Source organism: Ranitomeya variabilis, chromosome 3 (assembly GCF_051348905.1).
Source record: "Ranitomeya variabilis isolate aRanVar5 chromosome 3, aRanVar5.hap1, whole genome shotgun sequence".
In the NCBI taxonomy this organism is placed as follows: Eukaryota; Metazoa; Chordata; class Amphibia; order Anura; family Dendrobatidae; genus Ranitomeya; species Ranitomeya variabilis.
In genome coordinates this window covers 493,108,474-493,125,082 of record NC_135234.1, presented here as the reverse complement: position 1 = coordinate 493,125,082, position 16,609 = coordinate 493,108,474, and the positions used below count along the sequence as shown (strand labels likewise).

At 40.1% G+C, this 16,609-nt stretch overlaps 1 protein-coding gene across 2 annotated transcripts in view; it reads right to left on the bottom strand.

Moving 5' to 3' along the window:
* Positions 1-16,609, bottom strand: part of ALCAM (activated leukocyte cell adhesion molecule) — a 155,281-nt gene that overhangs the window by 42,032 nt on the left and 96,640 nt on the right. For both annotated transcript variants that reach the window (XM_077296803.1, XM_077296802.1), the window contains exons 4-8: positions 14,074-14,138; positions 13,901-13,988; positions 10,682-10,864; positions 5,616-5,743; positions 3,200-3,329 (exon numbers count right to left, since the gene is read on the bottom strand). In XM_077296803.1, coding sequence (XP_077152918.1) covers positions 3,200-3,329; positions 5,616-5,743; positions 10,682-10,864; positions 13,901-13,988; positions 14,074-14,138 — 594 coding nt within the window. The remainder of the gene's footprint in view (positions 1-3,199; positions 3,330-5,615; positions 5,744-10,681; positions 10,865-13,900; positions 13,989-14,073; positions 14,139-16,609) is intronic.

The window sequence follows — 16,609 nt, the reverse complement described above, 5'->3', positions numbered from 1 at the left end:
GGGCAGTGTTATATACTGCGTGGGCTGTGTTATATACTGCGTGGGCTGTGTTATATACTGCGTGGGCTGTGTTATATACTGCGTGGCCTGTGTTATATACTGCGTGGCCTGTGTTATATACTGCGTGGCCTGTGTTATATACTGCGTGGCCTGTGTTATATACTGCGTGGCCTGTGTTATATACTGCGTGGCCTGTGTTATATACTGCGTGGCCTGTGTTATATACTGCGTGGCCTGTGTTATATACTGCGTGGCCTGTGTTATATACTGCGTGGCCTGTGTTATATACTGCGTGGCCTGTGTTATATACTGCGTGGCCTGTGTTATATACTGCGTGGCCTGTGTGATATACTGCGTGGCCTGTGTTATATACTGCGTGGCCTGTGTTATATACTGCGTGGCCTGTGTTATATACTGCGTGGCCTGTGTTATATACTGCGTGGCCTGTGTTATATACTGCGTGGCCTGTGTTATATACTGCGTGGCCTGTGTTATATACTGCGTGGCCTGTGTTATATACTGCGTGGCCTGTGTTTTATACTGCGTGGGCTGTGTTTTATACTACGTAGGCTGTGCTATATACTACGTGGCCTGTGTTATATACTGCGTGGGCTGTGCTATATATTACATGGGCTGTGCTATATACTACGTGGGCTGTGTTATATACTACGTGGGCTGTGTTAAATACTACATGGCCTGTGTTAAATACTACGTGGGCTGTGTTATATATTACGTGGGCTGTGTTATATACTACGTGGCTGCTATATACTTCGTGGCTGCTATATACTACGTGGCTGTCTGTGTTATGTGGGCAGTGTTATATACTACGTGGCCTGTGTTATATACTGCGTGGGCTGTGCTATATATTACGTGGGCTATGCTATATACGTGGCTGCTATATACTACATGGCTGTGCTATATACTACGTGGCTGTCTGTGTTACGTGGGCTGTGCTATATACTACGTGGCTGTGTTATATACTACGTGGCTGTGTTATATACTGCGTGGCCTGTGTTATATACTGCGTGGCCTGTGTTATATACTGCGTGGCCTGTGTTATATACTGCGTGGCCTGTGTTATATACTGCATGGCCTGTGTTATATACTGCATGGGCTGTGTTATATACGGCGTGACACAAGGGACACAAGGACATCAATATATCGAGCCTCCTGATGAGCCTAGGCAGGCGAAACGCGTTGAGGCGCTAACTTTGAAGGACAGACGGTGTAGGAAGTCTGGCAGTATGCAGATGAGTATCAATGGTTTTTATGGGCATGGTGGCTGTTAAACACCAATACTGTGTGTATTGATATCAAGTCGGATTTGGAGGCCTTTTATGGTTTTCTCTTCGGTCCCATCAACCATGATACATGGGGTATCCGGACTGTGTAGATACATACACATGTTATTCATATACTAGAGTATCGGTCTGATAATTACAGGTAATCCTGAATTTTGAATGGTAGGGGTGTATGTGTATCAACCAGCCACCATAGATAGTTACCAATATCTGCTGAGATCTTCCATTTAATACACCGGTCTGGTCCTGTTGTGCTCAGATTGTTTTTATATTTTATATTTCTGTGGGTGCTAGCTCTCCCTAGGACAGCATCTGTTTGTATAGACTCAGTGGTCCTTTAGCCCATGGGTAGTGGGGCTCACCAGTGGTTGTAGGGTGTACTAGGGCCCCTGGGGTCAGTCATCGTTGGAGCGGGAGCGCCAATACTCTCCCCCCTAGGGTGTCAACCTCCGCTGGCAGGCAGGTATCATCTAGGAGCTTGTTCAGGGATTGCTAGTCATATCCCATAGATTTTAACTGGGTGGAACACGTTTTTGTTTTGGTTTGGTCACTTAGCGGTGGCATTGTTTGCCTTTCCTTTTAATAATAAAGATTGTTTTGGGTTAAATTACATGATTTTTTCGGTTTGAAAACCCTGTAATTCAATATAAACGTGATATTTAGTTATATACGGCGTGGCCTGTGTTATATACTGCGTGGGCTGTGTTTTATACTGTGTGGGCTGTGTTTTATACTGTGTGGGCTGTGTTTTATACTATGTGGCTGTGCTATATACTATATGGCTGTGCTATATACTACGTGGCTGTCTGTGTTACGTGAGCTGTGCTATATACTATGTGGCTGCTATATACTATGTGGCTGCTATATACTAAATGACTGTGCTATATACTACGTGGCTGTGTTATATACTACGTGGGCTGTGTTATATACGGCGTGGCCTGTGTTATATACGGCGTGGGCTGTGTTTTATACTGTGTGGGCTGTGTTTTATACTATGTGGCCTGTGTTATATACTGCGTGGGCTGTGTTATATACGGCGTGGCCTGTGTTATATACTACATGGCTGTGTTATATACTACGTGGGCTGTGTTATATACTACGTGGCTGTGCTAAGCGCGACGTACATACATACATATTCTAGAATCGCCGATGCGTTAGAATCGGGCCACCATCTTGTTGCTACATAAAGTGACATTGGTCAGATTTTTAAAAAACTGGCCCGGACACTAAGATGTTAACCTGTGTTATCAGAGATAGACCACGTCTGTATTAGGACTCCTACCTAATGAAAATTGCGGTTAAATCAGTTTTGTTTGAAACCTGTTTTTTCAGGTGAAGCAAAAATTGCAGCGTTCTGCAAAGTACGAACATTCTGTTCTGTGTTCCATACTGGCAGGGACGTAGAATGACATATACACTGACATGACAGACTTAGCTTGGGGACTTTTGTTTCTTGTTAAAGAGAACAATGGCGGCATTTCCATGTATTCATTTTTTTGGGGGGGGTAAGGTTACACTGAGTGTAAGTGATTCATAAAAGGAGACAAAAAAAAATCTATCCCAAAATATAGAAAAAAAAACAAAATAGCTATAAATAAAAAGGTGCTAAATATTTATATGCAGCAAAAAGTAGGCAATATAAATACAAGCTCCATAAGCCGAGCTCTGTTGTAAACATATCAACATTCATTCCATTTAAATGAAATGTATTATTATTCTAAGAAGGAAAACTCCATAATGTTTGCCACTGTGCAATGACCTCAATTCCAATATTATCTACATATCACAAAAACAAGCACATTCTCCGGAAAAATCACAAATATTATACACTTCTTCACAATTTTCAGAATAACCGGGCTGGATGTTCACATGGCAGAAAAGGAATGGCGTTTACTTACAATGCACAGTAACCATTGTGGAGGCGATCATGACTTTATTCAATAAGGAGCATTTGTAATCCCCTGTGGCGTTCCTCTTTATGTCAGTTATAAGGTAGGCACTTGAACTACGAATACCTTCTTCTTGACCCTATACAGAAAACAGATGTGCAAGACAAGGTACTCAGACTGATGGAAGAGGGAGGTAAGTCATTGAAAATCTGTGAACACAAATTGCCTATTCAAGTTAAGTGTGGAAATATTGTGTATAAAGAAAAAAAATAAGAGTAAAAAAATGAGAAAATAAAAAAATAAGGTTATAATAATAGCTATATGAAAGAGTGCTGTATACAGCATCCAATCAGATAAAACAAAAAGGAAAATGCTTAAGACAAATAAGGAATCCTCCGGCTAAGGTGGGTCCTGAGGATACAGTTATCTTAGGTAACATCCATGGATCGCAAGTCAATATCAATGTAAGGCCAAACATGGCAGAAAGTGAAAACAATGGCTCTCTCCGCTAATTTACAGCAGATTTTGCTGCAGGTTTATGTGGATTTGGCCTCCATTCCATTGAATGTGGTGAGTATCGCAGTGGAGAGTCCGCAGCATTTCTACAACAGAATGAGCACGTTCAGCGTGGAAAGAGTCTGCTATATTGGAAAGACACGTGGCAAATCTTATTCCTTTGCCTTGTGGTGTAATGCGCTGCGGAGAGTACATGCACCAGTCTGCAGGGAATGCCCTCAGTACATGCACAGAAAAACAATGCAACGCCATCTGTGTTTTTACAGCATTTATCGCGGAATAAAAATGACCTGACAATGTGATTCTTCAGGTCGGCACAACTACAGCGACATAGGATTATTATATATAGAACAGTTAATCAAGGTGATCTCTTCCCTTCTAAAAAAACCCCAAACATATAGTATATAAAACATATACTGTATATATAAAATCCTATGGCACAGCAGTTGTGCTGACCTGAAAAATCACATTGCTAATATAGAACTTTGTAGAAAAATATTTAAGTTTTGTCACGATTTTCTATAACCTTTAACTTTTTAATTTTTCTATTGAGGGAGCTGTGAGAGGGCTAGTTTTTACCACATTGATGATCTTTATTGAAAATAGTTGATGAAGATATCTTTTACTTATCTATTTTATTCTTTAGATATTGACTTTTGAACTTGAAAAAGTAGCTGATCTACAGGACCTGGTCTCTCTATATATCTACACTCACCGGCCACTTTATTAGGTACACCATGCTAGTAATGGGTTGGACCCCCTTTTGCCTTCCGAACTGCCTCAATTCTTCGTGGCATAGATTCAACAAGGTGCTGGAAGCATTCCTCAGAGATTTTGGTCCATATTGACATGATGGCATCACACAGTTGCCGCAGATTTGTCGGCTGCACATCCCAAAGATGCTCCATACAAGGCAGGATGGATCCATGCTTTCATGTTGTTTACGCCAAATTCTGACCCTACCATCCGAATGTCGCAGCAGAAATCGAGACTCATCAGACCAAGCAACGTTTTTCCAATCTTCTACTGTCCAATTTCGATGAGCTTGTGCAAATTGTAGCCTCAGTTTCCTGTTCTTAGCTGAAAGGAGTGGTACCCGGTGTGGTCTTCTGCTGCTGTAGCCCATCTGCCTCAAAGTTCGACGCACTGTGCGTTCAGAGATGCTCTTAGGCCTACCTTGGTTGTAACGGGTGGCGATTTGAGTCACTGTTGCCTTTCTATCAGCTCGAACCAGTCTGCCCATTCTCCTCTGACCTCTGGCATCAACAAGGCATTTCCGCCCACAGAACTGCCGCTCACTGGATTTTTTTTCTTTTTCGGACCATTCTCTGTAAACCCTAGAGATGGTTGTGCGTGAAAATCCCAGTAGATCAGCAGTTTCTGAAATACTCAGACCAGCCCTTCTGGCACCAACAACCATGCCACGTTCAAAGGCACTCAAATCACCTTTCTTCCCCATACTGATGCTCGGTTTGAACTGCAGGAGATTGTCTTGACCATGTCTACATGCCTAAATGCACTGAGTTGCCGCCATGTGATTGGCTGATTAGAAATTAAGTGTTAACAAGAAGTTGGACAGGTGTACCTAATAAAGTGGCCGGTGAGTGTATACACACACACACATAGGCATGGTCAAAAGTATTGGTAACCTGGAAATTGTTCCAATACACACAAAGGAAATAAACATGTGTATAACAAACAATGTCTAACTGTAATAATTTTATACACACACACCCCTATCTCATGAAGCCCTGTAAAATTTAACAGAAAATATATGTAGTATATAAAATCCTGATGACATATTCCCTTTAAAGACAGAATGCTTTTTCACAACTGCATAACTGGGTATGGAAATCACATCATATTTCATGCGCAAACGTTGGTGTATTCAAGAGATCTAGAAACTTACTGGAAGGTAAAACAGAAATTCTTGCGGCGGTGGATTGCCGTTTCCTATGCACTTCAATGTAATGTTATCGCCTTCTTTTATGGTTTTTTTGGGGGACTGTACATGAATTGTCACCTTCTCTGTAGGGTCTAGAAAAAAAAACAGTACACCATTATGTTGTGCAAAATATACAATTTAAATAACAGAATAATTACACATTGTTTTCACAGAAAGCCGGGAAATGAAATTGCTTTAATGCATCCTTTTCACATGGACTAGAGCTAATAGGCACTTTCTAAATACAAAATCATTCCTAATCAAAGCAGAAGAAAGAAATTCGGCAACACAAAAATAAGTAACTCAACACAACGATCTTGTAAGTAAGGCAAAAGCCATTACTGTTTTTCTCGGAAAAGGACCATTAACAACAATTTCACAGTAGGGGTTTTTGTGTAAAGGACTTTTTTACTGTGCTACATTACTAGACTGAGCTAATCTATTGTTTACACACAAAAATAATAACATGGCTCCCGGACTGCCGCTAGAAAGCATTCTTTGCTCGTTTTAGACCAGTGTTGCTGGTATAAAGTAGTATTTTTAGAAATAAAATAAAATCTCACAAACATCAGACTGAAAACCACATGCCATCCACTTGCTGCTATTTACTATAGAAAGTTCCAATCAATCACACAGTGAATTGAGAAGAGATTTTTCGTTGCGCTGATTTTAAAGTTAATATTCAATTCCTGAGAAAAATTTCACACTGAAACCATAGCGGGCAGCCACATGTGGAATAACCAAATGAAAGGCATCGGATCCACCAGCAGATCCATACAAGCGCCACCTGCTAATTCCAGCCCAACGAGAGTCAGCCTTGAATTTTCTATTAGCATCAGATTTGTGAGCTTGACAAACCAGTCATCTGAACATGCCCTAGGGAAGGCGAACAATTATTATGTCAACTGTACTGGTCACTGGGAGGATACCTACTGTATTCTCACCCATCCCTTGTAGATTGTGAGCCTCACGGGCAGGGTCCTCTCTCCAACTGTACCAGTTATGACTTGTATTGTTTAAGATTATTGTACTTGTTTTATTATGTATACCCCTCCTCACATGTAAAGGGCCATGGTATAAATGGCGCTATAATAATAAATAATAATAATAATAATAATGAACACTTCAGAGGACTTACTGGTATTTTCTTTATGCTCATGGCCAAACAGTTGCAAACAAGTAAAGCATTCTTATGCTGCCTGTGCTGGTGTTGCAAAGTACAGTACATGTAAACCAAGTACGTGTTCTGTACATACCGTTCATTTTTCTTCCATAAGTACCGATATATTTGCACACATCATCTTTTTCAGGCAGATTCTACTTGCGATTCGCCTGAAAAAGCACCACACATGCGCCCCATAAAACAAACATGGTGCACAACAATGTCATACAGTGGCATGTAAAGGTTTGGGCACCCCTGGTCAAAATTTACCTTTATTGTGAACAGTTAATCAAGTTTAAGATGAAATGATCACTAAAAGGCCTAAAGTTTTAACCCCTTCACAACCTATTACATATATAAACGGAGGTCATGTCCCTGCACTCCATGCGGTCTCTGGCATGAGCCAGCATGTTTACTGACACATGTCAGCTGATTTCATCAGCAGCACAAAGCAGAAGAAGGCTACAGGAAGATAGCAAAGCGTTTTTTTCTTTTTGCCCTATCCTCAGTTCGAAATGTAATTAAGAAATGGTAGTTAACAGGAATATTAGAGGTCCAGATAAAGTCTGGATGACCAAGCAAATTTTCAGTGAGAGCTACTCATAGGATTGATAGAGAGGCAAATCAGAACTCTCGCTTGACTGCAAGAGACATTCAGAAAGACATTTAGCAGACTCTGAAGTTGTGGCACACTGTTGTACAGTTCAGAGACACCTGCCCAAATATAGCCTTCATCAAAGAGTCATCAGAAGAAAACCTCTCCTGCGTACACACCATAAAATTCAGCATCAGAAGTATGCAAAAAAACATCTAAACAAGCCTTATGCATTTTGGAAACAAGTCCTGTCGACCGATGAGGTTAAAATAGAGCTCTACCTATCTCACCTACCCCCAAGGAAGAAGTGATTAAGTGATTGCAAAACACGCCTCGGGGTCTTTCCTGTCTGAGCAGTGCATCGTATCTCACCTACCCCCCCAAGGAAGAAGCGACTGCAAAACGCGCATTGGGGTCTTTCCAGTCTGAGCAGTGTATCATCCCAGGTACAGCATTTACACGCTGACACTCCTAACTCTGTCCCCATGTGCATTTCCTTTTCAGTCTTTCCAGGCTAACCATTTAGCCTTTCCTACACATATACTGCATTACAATTGCAGTGTTACGAATGCCTTCACATCTATTCAGGTGCATACTACCTGCTACCTTTGCATTAACACTATTTTAGGTATGAATTTTGCATTATAGCACTTTATCATTATCATAGCAATATAGTATAATGTTACAGGGTATATATACTAGATTCCTTGATAGGGCGTTGATCCAGGGAACTAGTCTGATTGCCGTATGTGGAGTTGGGAAGGAATTTGTTTCCCCATGGTGGAGTTACTCTTTGCCACATGTTTTTTTTTGCCTTCCTCTGGATCAACATGTTAGGGCATGTTAGGTTAGGCTATGGGTTGAACTAGATGGACTTAAAGCTAAATACACGTGCCACTTTATTCCTGCTGTAATACCGTTATTTTTTTTTAAATTATTTTTGCACATGTGCAATAGCACTTTACCTCCTTTTTTACCTGCTTACAAGGGACATTTAATTCATTTTTTAAAACTATTTTGATTGTGTAAATTTGTCTTACCTGCCATAATTATGGTTTCCTTATAAAATCATTCTGTCCAGCTGTCACTCTGCCATGTGTTCCCATAACCCTTTCTGAACTTTATATACCGGTATGTAATATTTTGTTATCAATTTTATCTTTATATTTATATTAGTAAAAGTCTCAATTTTAGTCGGGTTTTTATACTTCACTCTTTTTTGATTCCATACAATTTTTGGAAGTCTCCCTATTTATAACTAAGTGGTCACTCTTTGGGCATTCATTATTTAGGTACTAACCGTGTAGGGTGCTAAAACTTTTGCACATGTCCATTTTCCTTTTTGCAATTTTTAAAATGTTAAAGATGAAAATATATTTTGCCTAATATACAAAGGCATTGTGTCATCTTTAACTTTAGGCCTTTTAGAGATCATATCATCTTCAACTTGCTTAACTGTTCACAATAATTAATTTTGACCAGGGGTGCCCAAACTTTTACATGCCACTGTATGTGCATATGATCGCTGTTATGTTAATTCTTTTAATGGCTTCATGGTTCAGAAACCCTGAAGTGGCTAAAAGAAGTGACTTTCTCATTCTTTGCGTGACTTTATCTAGAAAGCCGCCCTATCTCTGCACTTCTCAGCAGAGGGGAAAGACACCTTAGGAAAATTTCTGTTGTCATTGTTATGTCGTAAATCTCAGCCGTTGTGCTGTCATCTAAATGGCAGGTTTGTGCACATACCCTAAAAGCAAGTAAACTAGTTATGAGGATCATTTAGGCAGTCCTCTCTAAAGTTGCTCCACTGGTGTATGGCGTTCCAATGAAAACAGAAGAGCCAATGGCCCATTCTGCACTTGCTTTGCTCGTTTATACTTCCAGCTTTTCTATTTCATCTGGAAACATGAATTCACACCGTATTAAAACTGCAAGTGACCTTCACCCGTGCCTGCATTAATCAATAAAATATCAATACTGTATGAATTATGTTTGACCTTTATTTAATTCATATAAAGAGCTGTCTTCTGACCACTGAAACGGATAATCTCGCAATGGGCGCTGCTTCTACGTGTGATAGAAAATGGGAAAAAAGTTTTTTCCCTCAAATATGCTTCATTAACTTGATGGAATATGGCCACAAATCGCTAAAAATTCAATTTACATAAAAAGTTGTTAGTTATTGCACAAGAAAAGGTACAGATAATATAAACCGAACAGAGAAACAATCAGTCACGTCACACAGTGATGAGCACATGAAAATTCACCACCTCTGCCCCCAAAAATGGAACAACAAGCTAGCACCGTATTACTGCTAATTCGCAGCATGGTGGCTCAGTGGTTAGCACTGCAGCCTTGCAGCGCTGGTGTCCTGGGTTCAAATCCCACCAAGGATAACATCTGCAAGGAGTTTGTATGTTCTCCCCGTGTTTGTGTGGGTTTCCTCCGGGTACTCCAGCTTCTTCCCACACTGCAAAGACATACTGATAGGGAATCTAGATTGCAAGTTTCAGTGGGAAGAGAGGTGCTGATGACTGTAAAGCGCTGGGGAATTAATGGTGCTATGTAAGCAATGCATAATAAATAAAAAGAAATAATATTCAAACAAGTGCCCAGACAATTTCAATTATTTCTCCCTTCCCATGTACATGCACACTTGGCCAGTCCTTTGGCAGACAGCTATGTCTTCCTTCCTCCCCATGTACATGCACACTTGGTCAGTCGCTAGGTTGACAGTTATTTCTCCCTTCCACCCCATGCACATGCACACTTTGTCAGTCGTTTGGCTATCAGCCATTTGTCCCCTTTCGTCTCCATGTTCATTACTGACCGCTATTTCCCCCATCCTCCCCATGTACATGCACACTTGGTTCAGTTGAGCATGCCTATATTTTCAATGGAGAGCCAAAGGAGTAAGCCTCCATCTTATTTCCCTTCAGAACATAAAGGATTGGGCACTGACATTCTACAAGACACATTCTTCTTTCTCCGAACATCTGTCAAAATATTTGTACACCTAAAACATTATTATCAGTAGGTCAAACACATGGCAGAGAAGAGTCCCCATGGAGCCATAGTGTGTGCTCCTCAATTAGTTATTTTCCCTAAAAGCAATGATCTCTTTCCGTCACATTCTGGTACACATTTGTTGTAAAGTTTTCGGTACGTTGCTTACCGAACATCTAGTATTTGTCTAATTTATTCTGAAAACTCCAACAAATACATGCAAATAAATTACACACACAAAATCAAAAGAAAAAGTATAATACTTACAATAGATATCGAAGACAATTGGATCCGACTCCATTATTGTCATGCCATTTGGCATATAGTAAGTCACTACACATGAAAAATGTGCGTTAATGTCATTTTTGGTCGACATGTACTGCAGAGAAGAGCGAATGTTATGAAGGCCACTTATTGAGTTTCTTTCTTTAGACCACTCTATAGAAACAACTAAACAAAAAAAAAACCTTGTTAAGAATGTTTCCTTTTAGGACATATCCCGCGTGTTCATTTTACAGAGCTTATGCCATTCTTTTAACAATCAAGAGCAAAAATAAGCATTAGACTGACAGGTGTCATATAGACATGTCAGAAGTATTGATGGATTGGAGCTGAGACCCCTCTAATCACTGAACTGAAAGGGACCAAAATGTGTAGCTTTTTACCTATTTTGTTACATTACAACCTGTGTTTAAATATTTTTGTAATCCGATCTGTGATGAATCAGCACCAAATAGTCTTATTTAGTGAAGTGAGAAAAATATAGGCACAAATTAAATGTATGCGCTCAAAAAACTAAAAACTGGCATGTGCATATGTATTCACCCCTTTTGCTGTGAAGCCCCTAAAAAGTTCTGGTGCAGGCCTTTACCTTCTTAAGTGACATGCTTAGTGACAGGAAGTCCACCTATACAATCTAAGGCTTCTTTCACACTTCCGTCGGTACGGGGCCGTCACGAAGCGTCGGCGCGACAAACCGACGGAAGTGTTTTCTTTCACATTTCCGTCTGCGTTGCCGAGCAGGAAAGATTGTGAGAGCGATATTTCCTGCTGGGCATGCGCAGTGTGAAACACTGGATGCGACGTACGGAAAAACGTTCCCTTGAACGTATTTCCGAGACGACGGTCCGCTAAAACCCAACGCATCCGGTGCACGACGGATGCAACGTGTGGCCATACGTCGCGATCCGTCGGCAATATATGTCTATGGGAAAAAAAAAACGCATCCTGCGTGCAAATTTGCAGGATGCGTTTTTTTTTTAAGCAAAACAATGCATTGTGACGGATCCAAATAAACGGAAATGTGAAAGTAGCCTAAGTGTGACATGGTCTGTCAGTACATATACACCTTTTTTGAAAGGCCACAGAGGCTGCCACACCATTAAACAAGAGGCACCACTAACCAAACAACGCCATGAAGACCAAAGAGATCTCCAAACAAGTCAGGGACAAACTTGTTGAGAAGTACAAGTCAGGGTTAGGTGACAATAAAATCCCAATCTCTGATATCCACTGGAGCACCATCAAATTCATTATCATCAAACGGAAAGAACATGCTACCACAACAAACCTGTCAAGAGATGGCCGCCCACCAAAACTCTCAGCCTGGGCAAGGAGGGCATTAATCAGAGAGGCAGCACAGAGACCAAAGGTAACCCTAAAGTAGAGACTGGAGTATCTGTCCATATGACCACAATAGACCGCAAACTCCATAGAGGTGGCATTTATGGAAAAGTGGAGAGAAAAAAAGGCTTTACTTACACACAAAATTGTAAGGCTCGTTTTGAGCTTGCCAAAAGACATGTGGAAGACTCCCTAAATGTATGGAGGAAGGTGCTGTGGTTAGATGAAACCAAAATTGAACTTTTTGGCCACCAAGGAAAACGCTATGTCTGGTGCCAAACCAACACAGATCATCACCCAGAACATCGTTTCCACAGTGAAACATTGTGGTGGGAGCATCATGCTATGGAGATGTTTTTCGGCTGTGGTCAGACTGCTCCAGTTCCTTCAAATTAGATGGTTTCCTCTGGTGAACTGGAGCAGTTTTACCTTGTGAAATGGGTAAAGATCCTAGTGGCAAGATGTAGAAAGCTCATACAGACTTATCCAAAGCGACTTACAGCTATAACTGGTGCAAAAGGAGGCTCTACAAAGTACTTTAGGGAGGTGAATAATTATGCACACTGAAGTTTTCAGTTATTTTGTCCTATATGTTGTTTGCTTCACAATAAAAAGAAAACCAAATGTTCACAGTTGTAGCCATGTTCTTTGCATGAACTGATGCAAACCCTCAAAACAACCAGTGAAATTCCAGGTTGTGAGGTAGCAAAATACAAAAAATGCCAAGGGGGGATGTGAATACTTTTTCAAGCTATTGTATATATATCTTAGTTCTCTTCCATTTTCTCACTGAATATATGATACAAACAGCAGCAACTTACAACAAAGGAACAACCTAATTAAGCGTTGTCCTTCCAAGTGTAATTATAGAGTCACATCAGGATAACTGAATTTTAAGTGACTTGTAAAGAAAGCTCCTGTATGAAAGTGAACGGTGCCGCATCTGTGTGTAATTAAAAAGCAATATAGTGATACTTGTTATCTCTCATTATTAACTTAGTACTGCAGGAAGTAATGTAAGTGGAAAACGTAACAAGACTAGCAACAGACTTCTCGGTGATGCAGAAACTAAGAACTCACTACAATAATACTGAAGAATGCAACTAATATAAATACAAGAAAGGGTTTTTCCAAAAATAAAACTGATCGGTATGAGGATTTCTGAAAATGATACATGAATGGTATAAATAAATGTATTCTACAGCTGAGGCTCCTAATGGCAGCACTGGAAACAATGCAGCTCCTGACTGTTGAATTTTATGCGTGTTTTTATGGTAAATTCACAGAACAACACATAATAATCTGCGTTTAGCACAAATGTTTTCTTCTTGTATAATAACGACCATATTATCCAGGACAGTCTAATCCTGCTGTAGGTCCATTACCTAGTAAATCTAGGTTATTACAGCTTGCAATTGTATCCTATCACAAAGTACAGGTATTTTGAAGGAACACTGAAAAAGTTCTAGCGTCCGAATTCATAGACACAACATTTTATTAGTTTTGCACCACATCTGGATCTTAAATAGTGATGAGCCAACGTGCTCGGATAAGGTGTTATGCTCGGGTTCTAACCGAGTGACTTTGGCGTGCTCAAAAAATATGTTCGAGTCTCAACGTTGGCAGGTCTCACGGCTGTTCAACAGCCGCAACACATGCAGGGATTGTCTAACAAACAGGCATTCCCTAAGTGTTTCGGCAGTCGAACAGCCGCGAGACATGCAGCCGCAGGAACTCAAACATTTTTTGAGCACCCCAAAGTCACTCAGTACCCGAGCATAACACCTTAGCTGAGCACAGTTGCTCATCACTAATCCTAAATTATCTAGAATTGGATCATATGTACAGGGAGAACAAACATACCTCCATCAAGCGGTAAAAGAACTTGACCATTTCTGTACCATGTAATGTTGGCGTCTGGGTAGCTGTCGTTAGCAACGCAATCCCCGACCTGTACAAATGACATGTCACGGTAAGATATCTGAAGCTATAAATTCAGTGACAGTTGATTTTGTAATGACTTCTCCTACATTTACCTTATTTAGCTTCCCTGTCTCCATAAATGCCGGCTGGCTGATGATCTCAGGTTTGGAAGGTGGCTCTAAAATGAGGAGTGTGGAAGAGTATGTTATAAAAGGTAGGGCATACTTGTAAGCAGTTACCAGGAACAACCCATATGGAGCAAACCTGCCATCTGAATACTAACTGGATCCATTCATACATAGCAGATCTGATTTAGATAAGAAGCAGAGTACATTACAATTCATTGTTCTGCTCACATAGCAGATTTCTCCATGGATTTGGGGGCATTTTATATTCTCAGTACGCCTATTGTGTACCGTATATTGCGTATTTACAGCACATTTTTCTGCACCAAAAACCAGTATTGGAAGAACATGCTGCATAAAATACTTAGTTTAGGAAAAAAAAAAAAAATTACATGTTTTTGTTGCATCTTTTTTTCTATTCATTTGAATGGGTGAAAAAGGCTGCAAAAATCTCGAAAGAAGTCACATGCTGCAAATATGAAAAAACGATTTGTTGTTTCAAATGCACAAGGGAAAAGTAAGCGGTATGTGCATGAAATCTTATTCACTTTGCAGGTACTGTGAAAAGATGCTTTTTTTTTTTTACATAAAAAACGACAGAAAAAAAGGCAAATACATGGTGTATGAACAAGCCCTTAATTTGCCAACTATGGTCTTGCAAAGGGTGAAATTCATGGCAAAATCCACATTGATCATTACAATTATAAGCTGTGTTCCTAAACCTCTGGCCCCAGCAGCCCACAATACCGTAGAATCTGCGGCTGCCAACAGCTGGGGATTCTTAACCCTATTTTCTGGTTTCCTTTTTCTCTGTACTTCTTTTAACAGCCATAATGTATGTATTTTAGCATCGATATAGCCATATGATGACATGTTTCTTTTTTTCTTGCTGGATGAGTTGTAGTTTTGAATTACACCATCCACTTAACCAAATAATTTACTAAAAATGGTGAAAATAAAACAAAAACGCAATTCCACCAATGTTTTTTGAGTTTCCTTCCCCACGAACCGGCCGGACTCTGATGCACTCCCTGATGTCCCTCTCCTCATCGGGCGGAGCGGTGTGCGCCGCAAATATCTGTAACACTATTAGAGATATTCTTCTCATCTCCATTGGATGATTCTTCATAGCGCGATAGGTACTATATTGTTGTGGGGGGCGTCCCTTTTGTATGATTTTGACTTTGGGACACACCTTTACTATCTGATTGGACACTAGTTATACAAGGTGCAACCCACTCCTGTAGTGTGGTATATACTTATATGTAAATTAGATGGGTGGGCACCAAGTGTGACATGTTTTGTGTGGCAGTCTTGATCTATGATTGGATGCACAGAGGTGTTATCTCACACCCCCCTTGTTGATCTTTAATGGATGTAGTATCAAGTTCCGTCAGCCTCTCAGCCATAGAGAGGGATTGTTAGGTTGTTTTGTTCTTTGTGAATCTGTTATGTCCTCTGTGATTGGTTGTTTTAAACTATATAATCTTGCTCTTACTGGTGTGATGCCACCCCCAGAAGAAGGCTGTTCGCCGAAACGTGCGTAGGGGCAGGCATTGGCACCCACCAGAGGTAACTATTTGCACATCATTGTTGGAACTCTTTGATGAAGTACTCTTACGTCTAAGATATACTATTTTGTATTATTTACTTCAACACTTTGGTGCTTGACGTTTAATTATGTGCATTACATTAGTTTGTTTAGTTTTTTATAGTACCTCTGTGGATAGCATGGTGGGTTCCTTTGCCAGATTTTGGTTTCCCACTTTTTAATGTCCATTATGTTTGTATTTTTTGGTTTTTCTTTTTCAATAAAATTTGTATTTTTTATATTATTGGTTCTTGTGTACAACTTTTCTTATCGGATTTCTGTGTTTATGTACTGAACCGTTACTATGTCCATTTTTGGTTAAATAGGTTTTGGCATCCATTTAGATTAATTGGTTTTTGTTTTGTGTGTGGATTCCCCTATTTTTTTTTTTCAACTCCTTTGTCTTCATCAATGGAAAAATGTAAAAAAAAAAAAAAGTTATGACTCTGGGAAGAAAAGGAGAAAGAAATGAAGACACAGGCGAAAACTTATTCTCAAGAGGAAGTTAATATTTCAAATGGAAAAAGAGCGAGTGACTTTAACCTTTAAAAAATATATACCATAGTCTATTTTTTTTTTCTAATTTTTAAGGAAGTATGTCTCTCAATTTATGCTGTCCAAACCACAAGCCAAGTATGATTTTCTCTGCAACGCTCGGACGCCCATAGAAATAGATTTGAATAGTCCGGCACTGCTCCCGACCAGAGTCGAGTCACCATAGGGGTCTCGAGGCTGCGATTGTTTCATCACTTGTACTATATATGATAGTAAAGTATTGAAGTATATAGAGAGATTGACATTATTTCATGAAGTCTAGAGGGTGGGGCCCAATTTATACACAAATCAGAAACCAGGCCATGGAAATGTCACAGTGCGTGATTGTCAGACATGGTGTGGAAGCAGCAATCAGAGCTAGCTCTGGTCACTGATGTT